The 17,650-nt window shown below is 42.5% G+C and overlaps 1 protein-coding gene across 5 annotated transcripts in view; it reads left to right on the forward strand.

Annotated features, from left to right (window-relative positions):
* Nucleotides 1-17,650, forward strand: part of KALRN (kalirin RhoGEF kinase) — a 467,999-nt gene that overhangs the window by 423,868 nt on the left and 26,481 nt on the right. For all 5 annotated transcript variants that reach the window (XM_088519566.1, XM_088519562.1, XM_088519564.1 and 2 more), the window contains 9 exons: nt 3,164-3,230; nt 4,491-4,594; nt 6,888-6,957; nt 7,527-7,613; nt 8,507-8,599; nt 9,650-9,700; nt 10,028-10,105; nt 11,003-11,188; nt 13,818-13,989. In XM_088519566.1, the coding sequence (XP_088375692.1) occupies nt 3,164-3,230; nt 4,491-4,594; nt 6,888-6,957; nt 7,527-7,613; nt 8,507-8,599; nt 9,650-9,700; nt 10,028-10,105; nt 11,003-11,188; nt 13,818-13,989 (908 nt within the window). The remainder of the gene's footprint in view (nt 1-3,163; nt 3,231-4,490; nt 4,595-6,887; nt 6,958-7,526; nt 7,614-8,506; nt 8,600-9,649; nt 9,701-10,027; nt 10,106-11,002; nt 11,189-13,817; nt 13,990-17,650) is intronic.

A 17,650-nucleotide genomic window follows, 5' to 3' on the forward strand; every position in this document is an offset into this window, starting at 1 on the left:
AAAGTTAGGGACAGAGTTCAGATGTATTTTTAGGGTAAATGCACCTCTAGAATAAGTTTTATTTGAGAAATCTTCATGTCCATGGCAATGGGGGAGGAGCTCAGGAAAGCCTTTTTAAAAAAAAAAAAATCTATACCATCCTGTAAATGTAACAAAAATAACACTCCTGCCTTGAAATATTACTGACATTAGACATATTTCAAATTCATGGTCAGCTTGAAGGACACAGAATTATTAAAAAAAGGATCGGGTAGCTGTTTTCTTTATAAAGCCTCTTACAGTGATAGTATTATATCATGTAACTAAGTAGTGCATTGGTGAGGAAAAAAAACAGTGCACAGGCCTTGGTGGAGTGTGCTAAGGTGAGGGATGGAAGAAGAGCAGCCCATTTGGGAAAATTGCCAGGCAGGGGAAGGAAACTAAGTGAGTGGAGGAAAAGGAAATAATTAAAGAGTAGAGGAGGAAGCAGGAGCCAAGTGTCACAGGACTGTGAAAGCATCATGTGCTCCTGTGGTTTGCTGTAGGAAGCCAGAAAAGCAATAAAGTGGGGGACTGGACATGCTCACAGCCATGGCAAGGCCATGACACTTGTGTTTCTGAATGGGAGAAGTTGTCCTGTTGGACAGACATGCTCCTTTCCAAGAGAGCAGCCCTGCTCATGTTTGTCCCTGAAAAGCTCCTCCGCGTGACAGGTTCTTGGGTTTCTCTGGTAGTAATTTACTAATTAGATAACTGTCAAGCAGCTGCAGGTTGCAATGCAAGTGCAGAGACCTCTGCCCTTGCAAGCACAGCTAAATGCAGTAACACTCCGCAGCTTGCACCGCTTCTGGCAGGGGCACTGGCAGCCCCCGTGTTACACGTAATTAGTGACTGCCTGCGTCCCATTTCCTAAGCGCCAGGATGTTTAGGAGCACCTGCTAGTGGCTCTCAGCACAAGACATCTGTCTCCTCTCCAGCTCCTCCGTGTCTGCGTTCTGTATCTATGCGACTCACTCTGTTTAATTCCATAACCATATTAGGCAGCTGTGCTCCAAACTCGAGCTGTGACCCCCATTTCCCACAAAACAGCAGTTGGAGCCTTGCACAGGCCTGGGCAGTAATTTCCTGTGTGTCTGGCAACATGCGCATGGCAGTACTGAGCCGCCGGGTTAGGAAACCTCGACTCCATCAGCCTAAATTGCTGCATTTCTGCGAGCAGTACGAGGATACTCTAATCGACTAACGTTTTTCAGCCTGGATTTATCCTGATTTATCCAAGTTATCCCAATGCAAATGTTTTCAGAAAGGAGAAGGCTCTTTCCATGATGCTGTTTTAAATGCAACTAGGTAGTGAGTCCCCTGTGGTGACTAGTGCAGGCACTTTCTAAGCTACCTCCTGCCTGTTGTCAGATAAGTAGAGGTGAGTAGACCTGCACATTTGGCAGCCTCTTGGAAACTTAGGCCTGGGGAGAGCCTTTAGGCTGCTGTATCAAATAGGCTTCAGGGGAGGGAGAAGACGGATCTTTCTGCTTTCCAGGAAGAGGGTAGCTGGGGGAATGCTCGTGCCACGCTTAAATTTTTTTAACTGGTGGAACTGCAGGTCCTGGCTCCTGAGAAAAAGGCCTAGATTTATCATTTTAATTCATTTCTCTGCAGCACTTCTGCTGACAGATACCCCAATTTGTGCGCTGATTTTGATTTTGCATCCAGCCGCTTGCGTGTCCTGCAGCGTTAAGCAACTAACTGATCCACTAACTAGACCGAGCAGAGCAGGCAGGAGAGGGGGCAGACGGGACAGGGCCTCCGCGTCCTCCCAACAGCCCCGCATTTTAGCAGGGAGCAACGTGGCCGCCGGGAGATGTGGCAGCCTGTCGTGAGGGAGGCCGAGCAGCCAGCAGGACGGGGCCGTCCCGCACGCACTTGCTTGGGACCCGCTGCTGCTAGGCAGAAGAGGAGCCTCTTGCCCGCCACGTGGTTACCACGCAGGCGTGCAGCCTGGCAGGAGCACGAGTGTCTGGCACTGCTGCTGGCGGCCGTGCCCGCTGCCAAGGGGGCCGGGCTTCGCTCCTAAACGAACAAGAAGCCGTTTGACCCCTTGCCGCCGCCTCGCGAAGCGTCGCCGCCGCCCTGCCGCAGCCAGGGGCGCGTTGGGAGGCTGCGTCGCGGCCCAGCCTGGGCCCTGCCCTGCGTGGTGACTGTGCTCTGTCACCCCAAGAGCCGCCCTGGGTTTTCTGCTCACCTGCAGGGAGAAGCTGTTACCCAGGCTTTACCTCAGCACTGTTTGCCCTCAGGTCCACGGTTTCAAGCAGTCAGTTTGGTGGCCGCTGTGGGCAGAGCGCTGCGAGGCGCCCGAGCAGCCCTCTCCCTCGCTGGCCTTGTGACGGCCTCGGCGAGCTCACATGCAGACAGAGTTTAGTTTTCCTGCGCCAAATCCATCTGCTGGCGTAATGCAGAGGAAATCTGTCTGCCACAAGCTGTAACTTTTTGCAGTTGTCCTCAGAAGAACATTATGTGATTAGCCAGATGGACTTGCAAAGGAGGAGGGGCTTTTTTTTAGCTCGTTGCTGTTTGTGTTCATGCAGTGACTCTCACACCCGGGATTAGCAGACGTGGAACAAGCATAAAGTGTTTGCATCCCACCCGCAGATCACCTAGTCTGAAAGATTATGGCCTCGGGTGAAAAGAGGAGGAGAGGGTTGCCTTCCTGGTGCCTGGCACTTCCAAATTAAAACTGAACCCCCGGATCAAAGCCAGGGAGTCTAGGGTCAGAAACACAGTCTGAGAGGGGGAACAAAAGAGAAAAATTCTCTTATTTGCTGTATAACGAGTCAGGAAAACATCTCTGTAGCTGCCAGTGGGGTTGCACCTGGGGAGAGGAGGACAAGGAAGGACAGTGCAAGAGTGATGGGGTTGCTGCTCTAGCCCCATCCTGTCACAGGGTCTGAGGAAAGAGGGGAAGAAGAAGAGAAGCCAGTTAAGGGAATCCAGAGGACCCTGAACTGAAACAATATGTTTTTGTCATTTTCATTCCACTGGGCTGGAAGTCAGCAAAGGATGAGTAGCGTTACGTGACCTGGAACAGCAGCAGGTTTTTTTGATGATAGTTGATGGCTAGTGATGTGGCAAGAGGAGCAAATAGGAATATCAGTATGCTCAAAATCTCCGTGTATTCTGTTTTTCGTAGGTTTGTCTTAAATGAGCTGGTACAGACTGAAAAAGACTACGTCAAAGACTTGGGAACTGTTGTGGAGGTAAGCTGAAACAAACCCAGCTAAAGGAGGAGTTTTCCCACTAAAAACAACACGCAGAAAAGTGACAACACAAAAAAAAGAAACTGCAACATGAGAAAGAAACTGCTTTATTTTGCACACTGCTTCCATGGTCTCCTTATGTTGACAACAACAAAAAGAAATGCCTTCCTTTGGGAAGTGTTTCTGTTTTTATCTAACTAATGTTGTGTTTTAGATTGCAAGTCAAGTGTGCAAAGATTTTTCTTGGCTACGCTGCTTGTAACAAACTTTCTGCTGTAGCGCAGACATGAGGGCTAGAAAATAATTTATGCTCCTTAAGGTTTTTTTTTCTTTCTTTCTTTCTTGCTGTCATGCTGCAGTCCTGCTCCAAACCAATACTGAGTAATGGTAGCATGCACTTATATTTGAATTTGCACACAAACTGAAATCGTGCATTGAAATCTGTGCGGAGGTGCATGTATGGCCCCTGGTTTAATGCTTTCAAAAAAAAATGCTTGAGACAAATAAGAGAGGTTATGGGATTTTTTTTTCTCCACTTTTTTCAAAAAGAGTCTTAGTTTGGGAAGCTGCAGCTTGTAATGACCTGCATGATCCCTAGGGATCACCTGTCAGAGACATCACACACACGCAGGGTTCCCGTTTGTTTCTCATCAAGGCCTCAGAACTGGGGGTGCAAGAATGAAGCTGACTTTCGGGAAGGCTTATGGCATTCACTAGTCCAGGGAGAATTATCTGCCCATTTGATAGTGATTTTCAAGAGCTTCCAAACTTGAAAACCTTGGTGTTATCTTCTGTTTACATCATGCTCCACTGACTAAGCTGACAGGGCTGCAGTGCTCCAAAAACTCATAAAGAAACTCTCTGGAGATGTGAGAAATCCTATTTATTTGACTCTTTAAACTCAAAGTATGCCTTTGTGCTTCTTGTCGAATGGAAGAACTTGATCTGTACAGTCTGGCTTTTTTGACTTACCAGAGAAGCCAGAGCTTGATAAACTACTTTTATCTTCTAATCGTGCTTGTCACTTCAATGACATTTAATAAAGGTTTGTGTAACTATTGTAGATAATCAAAATAAATCCTTTAGAATGTTCTTTTAAGCAAACCATGTAATTTAGATGTCTCGATGGGTTTCTGATTTTAAATTCTAAGCATTTTCAAAGCAGAAAATCCTGACATTAAACTCTTACCTTTTCAAAAAATTAATTATTCTGCCCTTTCAAGTGGTCATTTTACTAATCACTGATCATTTATCCTACAGGGCTTCATGAAGAGGATAGAAGAAAAAGGAGTTTCTGAGGATATGAAAGGGAAAGACAAGATAGTATTTGGCAATATACACCAGATCTATGACTGGCATAAAGAGTGAGTTTTTGATTTTTTTCTCTTTTTAAGAGTCATTCTGACCACACATACATAAAGGATTGGTATATACAGACATTTAAGTTGCTTCGAATTGAACATCAGCAGGTCATTAAGGCTGAACTTCGAAAGAATATTGCTTCACATAGAACAATCTGTCTTGGTTTTTAAGTGCTACTTAATAGCCTCAAAAATTATGGCTACCTTGAATCCTGAGAAGATTCTAGCTCTTATGCTTTTAGCTGCAGTTTCACAGTACATTATATCCTGCCTTGCGGCTCTATTTACCCTATCAAAAATGGCACGGCTGCTTGATGCAAAGAATCGTTCCTACATAAACTCCTTGTTACCAAAAGGTTTTGGTGGACTAGCTCCCTGCCTTCATGTGAGAGTATCTGTAGTGCTGTCTGTAACATAGCTTTATATTGACTCAAGCTCTATGGTAGAGGAGCTGCAGCAGAAATATGGTTGTATAGTCAAGAATCTGATGTGTGTCAGCACTGAGGTGCCAGTGGCTCTTCCATTTCTTTTCTGGGGAGCCACAAGATGCTCCATAGGAGACATGTGAGTATGGTCAAGCCATGGCTCCAGAGTTACTTCTTTGTAAGTGGACCAGACAGCCCCCAGCTGTTTGGGGAGCAATTTTCAGATTCCCAGAAAAGCAGCTGAAACTGTCGTGACTATGTTGCTCTGATCACAACTGTAGGCTCAGTCCATCCCACTACTGAGCAGTAGCAGTTTTGGATGGTCATGGTTTTCCTCCAGTGTATAAACTACTTCTGTGTCACCCTCTCCTCCTTGGCCCACCGAGATTTTTGGCATACATCTTGAGGCTTTCTGTGACATGAATGTCTTGACATGCAGCTGATAAGTTAAGGAGGCTGACAACACCAGTAGTGTTTGGTCAGTCTCAATACAAGTAGCTTTTGAAAAGCTGCTGGAAATAAGAGGAGGCTTATTTCAAGCCCAGGGTCATTTTCACTGTGACCGTATGAACAGCACTGTCTTGCTTGTGAAGCATCTGGCCATCATTTCAACTCTGCCATTCAAGAATACTCTACAATTCGGGCTGCCTAGAACTTGAAAACATGTGCAAACCTGCAAAATGACAGTGGGCTGGATATTCCTTCTGTTCTGTACATGTCCCTTGCCAAGGAAATACAGTGTCCTTCACATCAAGTGTCCCACCAGTGCTTATCTGGTGAGCCTAGGCCTGCCCGTGTGTTCTGACAGCAGCTCCTGGGAGCACAAAGCAAAAACTACAGAAAAATTCTCACCATGTATTAAGTTTGCGCCAGCAGTGAGTGTTTTTACTGGTGCTATTGTTTAAGTGTGATAAGAGGAGTTTCTCTAATCTGCAGGGAGGGATTCACTATATTTAGTTAGTTCTGCATATCTGGGTCGAGAAGTGACTTAAAATGTAGGTGTGTTTAATATTTCTACAGGACTGAGTTATGGAAGTAACTGTAGCTGATTGTAGTGATAGGACTATTTAGTTGAGACAGTTACCCAGCACACATCTTCCCAGGGTTTTCTTGGGACCACACCATTCCTGGCCTGTTCACTCTCCAGATCTGACTACTGTAGCAAATCCATGCATACATTTGAGATGGGAATTCTATACAGAGAATGTGATGGAAAAGGAAATTGTCAGGATTTAACAGTTAGAAAAACATTCCAGCATTTCTAAATTTTAGTTTAGATGCTCCTACTTCAATTTCAAGCATCTTTTCATATTCATGGAAAGAGCATTCAAGCTAGAACTCATGAAGCTGCAGGTCAAGCTAAAGACTGCGTTTATGTGTGTAAATAACAGAGAGGAAATAGTAAAAAAAAAAAACAAAAGAAGACAGCAGAGTGTGCCAAAAGTGTGCCTGCAAAAAGTTCTGGATTGCTTCTTTGAGTAAAACCTTGTGGCTTTTTCATGTTGATCAGTCCTTCAAATCTGCTCAAGCAATTTAAAACTCCTGGTAAAGTTTCAGCTGAATTTTTGCAAGTGTTTTGGTGTATGGAGAAGCTTTGCTTTAGTTTTCAGTGAGGGAATTCAACTCTTGCAAGTAGATAATAATTGGCACTTTTTAAAAATTAAAACCACTGTGGGGTAATGGCAAAAAGCTTGCAGCTCTCATCTTTTGTTTTAGAAATGCTGCAATTAAGGGCTGAAGCTAAGCTTGCCATTTCATTTATTATTGAATTCTAACACTAAAGTTGCATCCATATATTATGGAGGGATGACTGACTTGCTGCTGGAATGATCTAAGGAAGTTTTCTGAAATGTCAATATTCTTTCTTTCAGCTTTTTCCTGGCAGAACTGGAAAAATGTCTTCAAGAACCTGACCGTTTAGCACAGCTTTTTATTAAGCATGTAAGTTCTACAGTTACCGGTCTCTACTGTCATTGCCTTTTAGGCTATGATGGCTCCTTCCTGGAAATACCTGCTTGTGTTAACTTGCTACTTCTACAATTTAATTTAAACACAGAGTAGCCATAGAGTTAAGCATCTTCAATAAGCAGCTGCATTTCCCTAAAACATCACTGTCTTCATGCAGATTTCTTATTTCAGGGAAAAAATTGCTTGCGGCCGTGGACATCTGCAGTAATACAATGATTGCCAACTGCTGTGACTGACATGGTCTTGTGATGTTAGCCAGAGTATGACCCTATAGCAAACTCCAGACTTAGCAGTGTGGGAAGGACATCTTTTGATTAACTGCCTGCCCCTGTGGGATCCTCCCCTTATGAAAATAAGGCGGAAGACTAGAGACTAGAACCAGTGATCAATTTATTTTTCTGCTTCAGCATACCAAATCTCTGATTAAACCAAATATGAAGAAGATGAGACAGAAAATTTTAGCATTTTTCTGCCAGCTTTTAGTAGCAGAACAGAATGGTAGCAAATATGTCACCAGGCTGCTGTGCATCTTGCTTCCCCAGGAGCGGCGGTTACACATGTATGTGGTGTATTGCCAGAACAAGCCACGGTCTGAATATATAGTAGCTGAGTATGAGGCATATTTTGAGGTAAGCAAATATATATTATACAGTATTTCTGCTTACAGCTGTGAGTCCTAATCAAGTAGCTTGTGCTATAACCTGACCTATGCTGCTTGTCTAAAATAAACTCATGCTGCTTGTCTAAAATAAACTCTAGAAGATTTTGATGCTGCGCGTGCTGCTAAAGACTAACATATGGGGGAAAAAAAGGGTTCGCAGAATGCTTAGAATGCTTAAGGTTGGAAGGGACCTCTAGAGATCATCTATTCCAACCCCCTGCACACGCAGGGTCAGGGTCAGAGTTCTTGCATTTCTCTTGAATTCTCATGTTGTTAATTTCTATTTGGGTCTAATTAGAACTGAATATTCCTAGCCCTTATAGTGACGCAACTGCATTGATTTGTGTCCAAAATAAAATAGGCTTTTTAATTTTTAGTCTCTAAACAGGGGAGGAGGGAAAAGTTGGTGGAGCTGGATGGCGCCTCCCGTAAATTCTCCATTTTAAGAAATCTTTGGGACTAAGCACATTTAGATATAACAGTGAAAGAAGTTTGTTTAACGAGGAAAAGATGTTTCATTTCACCCAAGGGGATGAGGAATGCTCTGCAGGACTTGTTTGTGAGCAAATCCCCACTGTAGTGGGAAGAGCAGTCTCCAGATCTTGCAGCCCTGCTCGGTCAGCTCAAAGTGGGAAAGAATCCGGTGCTTTAAAACATCTTCCAGCTCGTTCATGACTTTTATCCAGTCTTTGCCTAAATAGGATATGCCAGATTTTTAAATCCTCTAAAATTCCTTCTTGCAGAGAAGATTAAGAGTAGACTAACTTTCTGTAGAAATAAGCATCTGCTGAGATACTGTATCATGTTTTCTGTCTTACTCTGAAGTTATTTAAAACTGCTTTTAATCTTCCATGTTTTTAGGAGGTTCAACAGGAAATAAACCAACGACTAACCATTAGTGACTTTCTGATCAAACCTATTCAAAGAATAACTAAGTATCAGCTTCTTCTCAAGGTGAGTGGAAAGGTACAGTTTGGGCTAAACTATGATCTGCATCTTGCATTACATACTGTTACTGTAAATCAGTCTTGGTTTTAATTGAAGAATGATGTCATCAAATTGAGAGGAAAGAGGAGTCAGTTCCTACATTCATCTACAACAAAAGATGTCCAGAGAGCAGAAGGGCCATATCTGCGCAAGCATTTTGTAATTGATGATATTCAAAAGATTTTTTTGCTTGATTTTCTATCGGATATCTTTACAGAAAAGTAAACTTCAAATAGATTTTTTTCTCCGTTGAAATTCCAGAGCAAGCTTTTGCTCAATTTTTAACAACTGCAGTAAAGACACATAGAATATTAATAAAGCCATTCTTCGTTGCTGAATGGAGACATATGCTTCTAATAAACACTATAGCCTCAGTTTCTGAATATCTTTCGTGTTTTCCAAATTAGCATGAGAAACTTACATCCAGATTATTTTGATGTCTGAAAATTTGGAGAGTCCATGGTAGTTTTTCTTCCAAGTATTCTGACCACTCTGTCTTCTGCTGACTCTATTCACAATGGCAAATGCTCTTCATTTCTGAGATTTCAGCCATGGGGAGCTCAAGCCGATATCTAAAATCAGGCGTGTCTGAAACATAACCTATAATCTCCAGCAGCACTGGGGACTAAGCTGGTTTCTTCCTCTTTTCAAAGTAGTCTCAAGCAGGCTGCCATGAGTCCACAGTTTGGTAATTGTGCTCTTGCAAGGAGACAGTGGCATGCTGCCTCAAGTGCCAAAGGAACAGAAAAATCTCTTCATGTGTGTGTGTGGTCTTGTGGCTTGAGGGACCAACTCAGCATTCCCAAGGGCTAAGCCCAGCTTTGTATTTTTCTGTGCTCTTTTCAGCAACCATCCACCTCCCTTTTCTGTATTTATAAAAGGCTTATGACATTAAGCAACCTCTGAAGATGAATTTATTAATATTATCAAGTTCTTTCCCATAAAAACCTGCTAAATATGCCTTTTCATTTTAAAACTGGCTTCTTGTCTTTCTATAAATTTTCATGTTTTCTATAGGATTTCCTGAGGTACAGTGAAAAAGCTGGTCTGGAGTGCTCCGATATAGAGGTATGTTTTCATGCCTGGACAACACTGCTACATAATCTAATGGAGTTTTATGTGGTGAAATTAGATCCTCGTGTTGACTGGCAATAATTTAAGATCCTGCTCATATTCTAAATTTCCTATTTCTCTTTAGCTTAAGACAGAAGTAAAAGAACTAAGGTCCAGTCAACAGTCTTCTTTCACATGTAATTATAAACCTTCAGTGCATGAGGACCACACCATGAATAACTTCTAGCAGTGATCAAGCTGTTGAAATTTATCATTTGATACTTCATTTTTAGAATCACTCTGATTTTCCTGTAACAATCCGACATTCTTCTTGCTTAACAGAAAGCAGTTGAATTAATGTGCCTTGTACCAAAACGCTGCAATGACATGATGAACCTGGGCCGCCTCCAAGGCTTTGAGGTATGCATTTGTGTTTTGCTTCTGATAAAATCTGCAGCCTTGGAAAGGTGTTTCATCTTTGTATGATCATTTCTATAATCTGCCCTACTCCAGGCAGTTTATCTAGTGCTTTGTTCTTCTCCGGTGGTGAAGTGCATGTTTTGGTGTGGTATTTAAGGTGGGGGAAGAATATACCAGTCATTGTAAAGTTGCAACAGTCCATGTATTGTTTCTTCAAAATGTGAGGCCAGTAAAAGCTTCTACAAGCTTGAATTAGACGACTTATGTCTCCTGCCAGAGCAAAATAAACCTCGAACCCAGACTGCTCTGCCTGTTAGACAGATCACCTAGCATTAACGAGCAAAGAGCTCGCCCTGAGCTTGGCCACCTCCAGGAAGGGCCTTCTGAGTAACCGTGCCAGTTATAACTTGTGGTTTGTGACCAAGCCAGTATAGTCTTTAGCAGTCCTGGTATCTCCAAATGGAAGTCAAGTGTGTCTTATCACCTTTAGCATCACAGTGTTGCTGCAAACAAGCACATTCTGTTTTGTGTCATTGACTACTGTTGTGGAGAGGTATTGAGGACACATGATTAGAGAGAGGTTAAGTCACTAGACAAACACAAACTACATAATAGGAACAAGATTTGAAATTAAGTATAAAAACAGTCTACTTGAGACCTCTTGATTATGGTTTTGTAAGCATATCTGGTGGCTATAAGAATAAAGAAAACCTGTGCTACTTTGCTTAAACTGTACCCTTAAGTTAAAAGATTTCTGCTTTGTTAAAGGTGAGAGAATATGTTACATGTGAACTCAGTGCAGTCTGGAAAACTTGAAATGAGTGGAACTTAGCAGAATGTCTCATGGGGACATTCTGGGTCAGGTGTTATAATGCTGATGTTTTGTCTCCTTCTCAGGGCAAGCTGACAGCTCAAGGAAAGCTGCTGCAGCAAGATACCTTCTACGTCACGGAGCAGGATTCTGGAGTTCAGTCTCGGCCCAAGGAGCGTAGGGTTTTTCTCTTCGAGCAAATAGTTATCTTCAGCGAACTGCTTAGGAAAGGCTCTTTAACACCAGGATACATGTTTAAGAAAAACATAAAGGTAAGCAATAGAATGAGAGAGGCAGGTCTGGTTTGATGGTCAGGTAGGGCAATCGTATCGGTTTGGTCAGTCTTATTATAGGTGGGCAATAATCTGCCAAGAGCATTTGCACTTACATTTCAGTGGATCAGGAGCCATTTAAGACCAGTATCTCTAAGTAAACCACTGTATAACTAAATTTGCTGGGTGATCTTTACAGGAAGCACAGCCAGGACAGGGCCTCTCTCACTTGTAGCTCTGAATGAAATGGATACTGCTTAGAAATCCCAAGATACAGGTTAGAAAGAGGAGTAAGAGTTGTGTTTGCCCTGTATTTTAAATGATACAGTAGTGCAAAGTAGAGGAGAACAATATCAAGTGATATAATCCACCTGTACCATATAGAGGTGAAAAAAGCCACGATAAGTATGTTAACTGAAGTAAAGCTATCTTGGCTAGCAGAAACTCCAGCATTTACTGCAAAGCTTATATTCAGTTGCAAGTCAGTATGTTTAACCAAATAATAAGCTGCAAGGAAAAAAACTTAGAGCAAAAATTGCCTCAGTTTAGACGATCAGCTTTTATTTTATCTTATTGCTAATTTAAATAATGATTAAATTAGGAGATGAAAATAGCTTGAGTCATTTTTACTTCAGTTGATTGTATGTATAACAATGAGTCTTTTATCTGTAGGAAACAATTTCTGAATTGTATATTGTAGACAAAGAGAGAAAAATAAATCTCTTCTAATCTCAATAAAATTAGCTTGCCTCAAGGGTACGAGTTGCTTTGCTTAGTTAAACAGCGTATGAAAGCAATGTCTTTCCCACTGCCTGAATTACTTTACCATTTTTTGAGGGCGATAATTTTGCAGTCCCTCTTTTCTTCCATCGGGCAAACTGCTTGTTCTCCTTTGGAGAGCAAGTGTGGGATCGCCCGTGGGTCCATGTGCGTCTCCCCCACTGGTGTTCAGAGTGTCTGCACCAACACGTTTGACCCTTCCTCCCACCCCAGCTCTTGAGCTTCTGACTCGCTTTGCAGTTCTGTGAAGCCCTCCCACAGAGGTGCAATCTGCCTCACGGTGCAGCAGGATTTTCGCCCTGTGACCTCTCACCTGCTGCCCTCTGAGCCATCGCGGGAATCGTCGCCTTGCCGCGTAGCCGCCTCCTCCGCTGGGTGATTCCCTAGCGAGGGACAGGCTTGCAGAGATGCCACGCAAGCAGGCTGCCCTGTCACCTGGCCGTTCCTGTCCCAGCCTGAAGCTACTGCGAGATTGCATCTGGTCTGAGTTCAGGAGCAAAAGGTTGAGGCAACTTTGCTTGTTAGACAGGACCAAATTTCTTTGACCTTAGTTTGAGTCCTGGCAAGGTCCTGCTGGGCAAGCTGGGAGCTCTGTTGCAGCAGTAATCAGGACCTATCTAGCTGTCTTGCGGCAGCTCTTTGACATCATATGCAGCCATGGCTGTCTAGTTCTCTTGGAGACACTCCCTGAGATATGAGGGATGTTTCCCTGCTGGTCATATCCTCCCACATTATAGAAGGACCTACCCAGCACCTTTGGTCCCATTTGTTTCTTCAGTGCAAACAGACATGGCTGAGGACTGAGGCATCTTTGTTAGAGGCAGAGGTTCATATGAGTGAAGTTCAAATGTAGCCATTCTGGTCTGTCAAGGAGATAAGGTTTACAAATATTTTTCTCCGAGGACTGACAGAAGCTTTATCATAATGTCCTACACTAACAAAGAACACTTTGTACAGAGATGGTTAGCACGCAGAAATAGCATGTTTCTTCTTGGATGCATCTCAGCTGGACACCTATTACGCTTTCAAAACCCCTTAATCTTTGGACCTGTCTGCCTGGGCCATGGAGAGCCCTCTCCCTGTGCCCCACTCCCAGCACCATTCTTCTAGTTTTGCCTGCAAACTGCTAACTCTCTCTGAGGTCTCAGGGATGGGAATTTCAATGGCTAGACTGGAAGACAGCTCCTCCTTGCCAGGTGAACTAAATTGCCTTCTTAAAGCAGAGAAGTGGAAGATGATGAAATTTAGAAGTTTGGATGGCAGATGTTTGTTCAGCTCATCTCTTTTGCTATCGTAAATGTGAATAACTCAAGAGAAGTCAGTAATGAGTACTGTAAAAGAGAAGCCTAACAAGGACCTACAGACAGTACCTGAAATCTCTGTGCATGAGATTTCCAGGAAGAGTACTGTGACCACAGTGAAGTGAAGTGGTTGTACACAGGTGACAGTATAATCTGCTAGAAATAATAATTAAAAAAAATCTGTTAGAGCATCAGTGAGGAATTGCCTTTGTGTGTGTGTGTGTATCTTTGTATGCTGTCCACTCCATTTTAAAAGTGTTCTAATGACTGGGAATTTCTTTCCTGTGGAGGCTTATGTTACCTTAAAATAGAAGTTGTAATTCAAGACAAGGCAGATGGATGTCTGGTACATCTGTCACAGCTTTATTAAGCATCATATTTAGGCTTAAAATTTATCAGCCTAAATCTAGATGAGGCAAGTTCTTCTGATTGCAATCTGACAGTCTGGTAGGAAATTCAATTAGTTGTTTTCAGGAACTTTGCACAGCAATTTTATTTTGGGTCTTGAGTAATGCTGAGTAACACATGCTTAATTTGGTTTGTTGCAGATGAATTACTTAATCATTGAAGAAAATGTGGACAATGATCCCTGCAAGTTTGCTTTAATGAACCGGGAAACATCAGAGAGATTCATTTTACAGGCTGCTAATCCAGAAATTCAGCAAGCTTGGGTACAGGATATCAACCAGGTCCTGGACACACAAAGAGATTTCTTAAATGGTATGTACACAGTCATTGCATTGAGTCCCAAACTGTGACACCAACAAATGTTTAGAGTTTTTGCATCTTTGGTCCCTTTCTGGGAAAAAAATCATGCAGCAACTTCTTTTTCCTAAGGAAAATCCCTAAGAGAAAGCTTGAGCTTAACCTCCCTGTCTTTAAGCACTGGGCTCAGTGGTATCCACAAAGTACATGTGAAAGAGTATTTATAAGTTACATTTGGGCTTTTAAAAAAGGCCATCTCACTGCCACTGTGCAAGGGGGCCTGCATGCTGGGTCTGGAAAGCAAAACAGGATGGGAGAGAGGCCAGGAATGCTGCCCTGGAGCTGGTGGAGCTGGTGGAGCCCTGTCTCATGTCAGAGACCATGCGACGCCCTGGCCAGGCTCTGCTGGCAGTATCTTGTGGACTGTTTTTTGCAGCTCTCTACTTAAATGCAAGTTGCTGTGTTTGGCCTTGTATATCAGCCAGATTCATGTTCAGGCCTCTGATCCCTCCCTTCAGCAGTGTGTTGTGGTAGTCTTTTGGTGCAAGATCCTTTAAAAATACTGGGCTTTGCAGGCGATCCCACCTGGTGCTTTCCGTTCTACAGGACAATTTTAAATTTAATCTCTTTGCGAGACTGCATCGAAGCCAGTTACCATTGGATCTATACAACATCTGCTGCTTGGTCAGAACAAGAACAAGCCTTTCCCCAGAAACCCCCTATTTAATGTCACAGTGTGCTAGGGCTGAGGACATGAGGTGGGATGAAGGCTGCCCAGCCATCCACCTCCCTTCAGGTCCAAACTCCTCTGGGCAGCTGCTGCTTTGGACAAAAAAATAGGGAGAGGACAAGGAAATGTCCGGGATGGTTTTCCCAGTAAACCTAAGAGTTGTGAATGAATAGGTTCATTTTCAAATTTTTAACTTTGGTGTAGGAATAACATTAAATCTGTGTTTGTTTTTTTTAAAAAAGATTGTTACAAGTTTTGATTTTGAAAATGCAGGTAACTCATATTCACTTAATTTTAACCTGTTCTAACTTACCAAGTGAAGGAAAGAGGAAGAATGGGGACTAAAGGAAAAAAATATATATTTTTTTAACTTGTTTGGAAGTAATGAAATAGGAATGATTTCTTTGGAAACTTCCAAAATTGTTCTGTGCTATTCATTTCAAAATAGCTTCCTTTTAAAAGACTTTGAGCTTATATTAGAAAGACTTCTTTATTTAAAAATTTAATACATCATCTATATTGAAATGTGTTTGTACAACATGTTAGCTTTTGTATTTGGGTGTTCGTATTTTTGTTTTGTGAGGTTTTTGGCTGCAAAATCTGAAGAGCCTTTTACAGTTCACATGACTCACAACAATTGTCTTTTCTTCTATATAGGATTTCTCATAGCCTTTTCAAAATTTTAATTTATCTTAGCCTTACTTTTAAAAAGCTACATGGGGAAGTGTTACAGGAAAAAAAGATTGTGTTTGTGACCGTTCAAAAACTGCAGCTCAGTTGGGAAGGAGAATTTTTCTGCCTTTAGGACCCCAAATTTGATACTTGGTTTTCATGATTTGAAGGTGAAAGGTGCTCATAAAGCTCATAAAAGGATTCTCAAAAGAGATGAGCAGTCCGAGTTCTCCACCAACAGCAGTCCAGTCAGGATATCACAGCTCACCTGATTTGTGTCAGTGCTTTGAATGCTGCCTTATCCCCCGAAAAATAAGTTCCAATAATGATTAGCTACAGGAGATTTGTTAAATTTAGTGAGAGTTGCTCAGACACTGCTGCAGTGACTTTGTGTCCCTTCCACATCATTGGTTTATTTTTAATATATGTCCTCCTTTCTTCCCAGTACTTACTACCCTGAGTCCCTTTTCCTCCTGATGCCTCTTCATAGCCTCTATTTAGCCTGTCCTTTTGTGAGGCCAGCGTGGAATTTGATGGGTTAGGAATATAATCTTCAGTATCTCTAAATCTAGAAGTAAAAATAGATTTATATTAAAACATAGGCTTAAGGATTTACTTTAAACCTATAAATAAGATCCAAGAAAATGATATTATATCGAGTAGAGCCTGTCCAGTCTAGAACAATTTAAGTGGCTTTTAGGATGTAATCTCGTTGAGACTGACTAATCTTCAAGTATGTCCTTTAGCTTTGCATTTCATTAAAGCGGATGTTTTCTGTCTTTAAAATCATATTAAATCCACACTGAGCCAATGCTGTGTAAACTTAATAACAAAATATTCCCCATGAGTTCTTGCCCAAGCTGTCTCTGATTTTTGTCTTCAACGTGGAAGCCTGAAAGAACAGGACTCTGTATACAAAACACAGCAATTGCATATACAATTCCTAAGTGTTTGACTTGCTGCAAAAAAGCAAAAGCTGCTGCTCTGGAGAAAAGACTGCACCAAGTGACTGACTAGAGTAGCTGTGCTCTCTTTTGCCTCTAAGAAGCTGTCTGTAAAGGAAATACTTTCTCGACAGATATGTTTCATATGAGCAGGGAATTTGGTCTGTAACATTTTTTATGATATTCTGCTGGGGTGGGTTTAGTTTTTGGGATGTAGATTTAAGAGAGGCAGATTGTGCGGACATGGATTTTTTGCCAGAGGCCCTTAAAAGCACAAACAGATCTTCAGTAGAAGACAGAAGCTAGCCCCACTGTTAGAGATAACTATGGAACTAATAGCCACAAGTGGACACTCAACTAAATGCCCTTCGAAAGTGCTGAATAGGGTAGATTGTTTTGAGATTGATAAATATTTATTTGGACTTCGTGCTAAAGACCTTGCAGCTTAATGTGCTGGATGTACTAGAAAAACGGGTCGCTGTCAAAGATTTCCCCAAACTTCCTTCTCCATGAGTGAGGTGCAACACGAGCAACCCATGTTCAGCAGCAGCTGAGGCAGGCGAGTGAAGCGGGAAGTTGCTGTGTTATAACACAAATTATTTCTGTGGTACAAGAGGGAGTGGTGATGGTTGCTTTGGTTTTTGAACCAAGTGACAGCCCAGCTGCTACAGGTCTGTGTGGAAACATAGGGTCCTTTTGAAAAAAAATGATGATGTGGGATTCTCCGTGAGTTGTTTGGGCTCTGTTTCTTGATATTAAGTATTCTTGTTAGAGCAGCCTCCCTATCCCTGGAAGGGGACTGCTGGAGAGGCTGTTGTGTGCTGCTGGGCCTCTTGTTTGTCTTTCCTTTTCCTCCTGTTGGGAAAGACATTCCTTCTCTTGTGGTTCCTTGGTTGGGCTGGTGCTGTGACCTCCGTCTGCTGTTGCTAGACTGGTCTCTGCATTCCAGTTAGTCTGGTGCATGTACACAGTATTAATTGCTATAACTCATGCAGTAAAGCCACATGGCATGCAAACAACAGCCCATAGATCTGCGGGGGATGGTCTGACCCTGGCAAATGGGTTCCTTTCCCAGCCCTCATCACCTCCCGTCCAAACATAGAAAATTCTTTTTCTTCCCTTTTTGGCATTTTTACCCTTCCCTTACCCCATGTAAGCTCTCTCTCTCCATGTCTAAGAAATATTCTCTCTCACTTAGCCAGCTCTTTTTTTAAGGCTTGTGAAGCCATTTGATGTAGCCTGTGACGATAACTTGGACGAGAGTGTTTTCTGGATAGGCTGCTGGGATTGATGTTTTTTTGTGCCATCTCTGCTTCCTCACTTGCTGGTC

The sequence above is a fragment of the Tinamus guttatus genome, unplaced genomic scaffold, assembly GCF_059628265.1.
Source record: "Tinamus guttatus ecotype Peru unplaced genomic scaffold, ASM5962826v1 Tinamus_guttatus_pri_ptg000060l, whole genome shotgun sequence".
NCBI lineage: Eukaryota > Metazoa > Chordata > Aves > Tinamiformes > Tinamidae > Tinamus > Tinamus guttatus.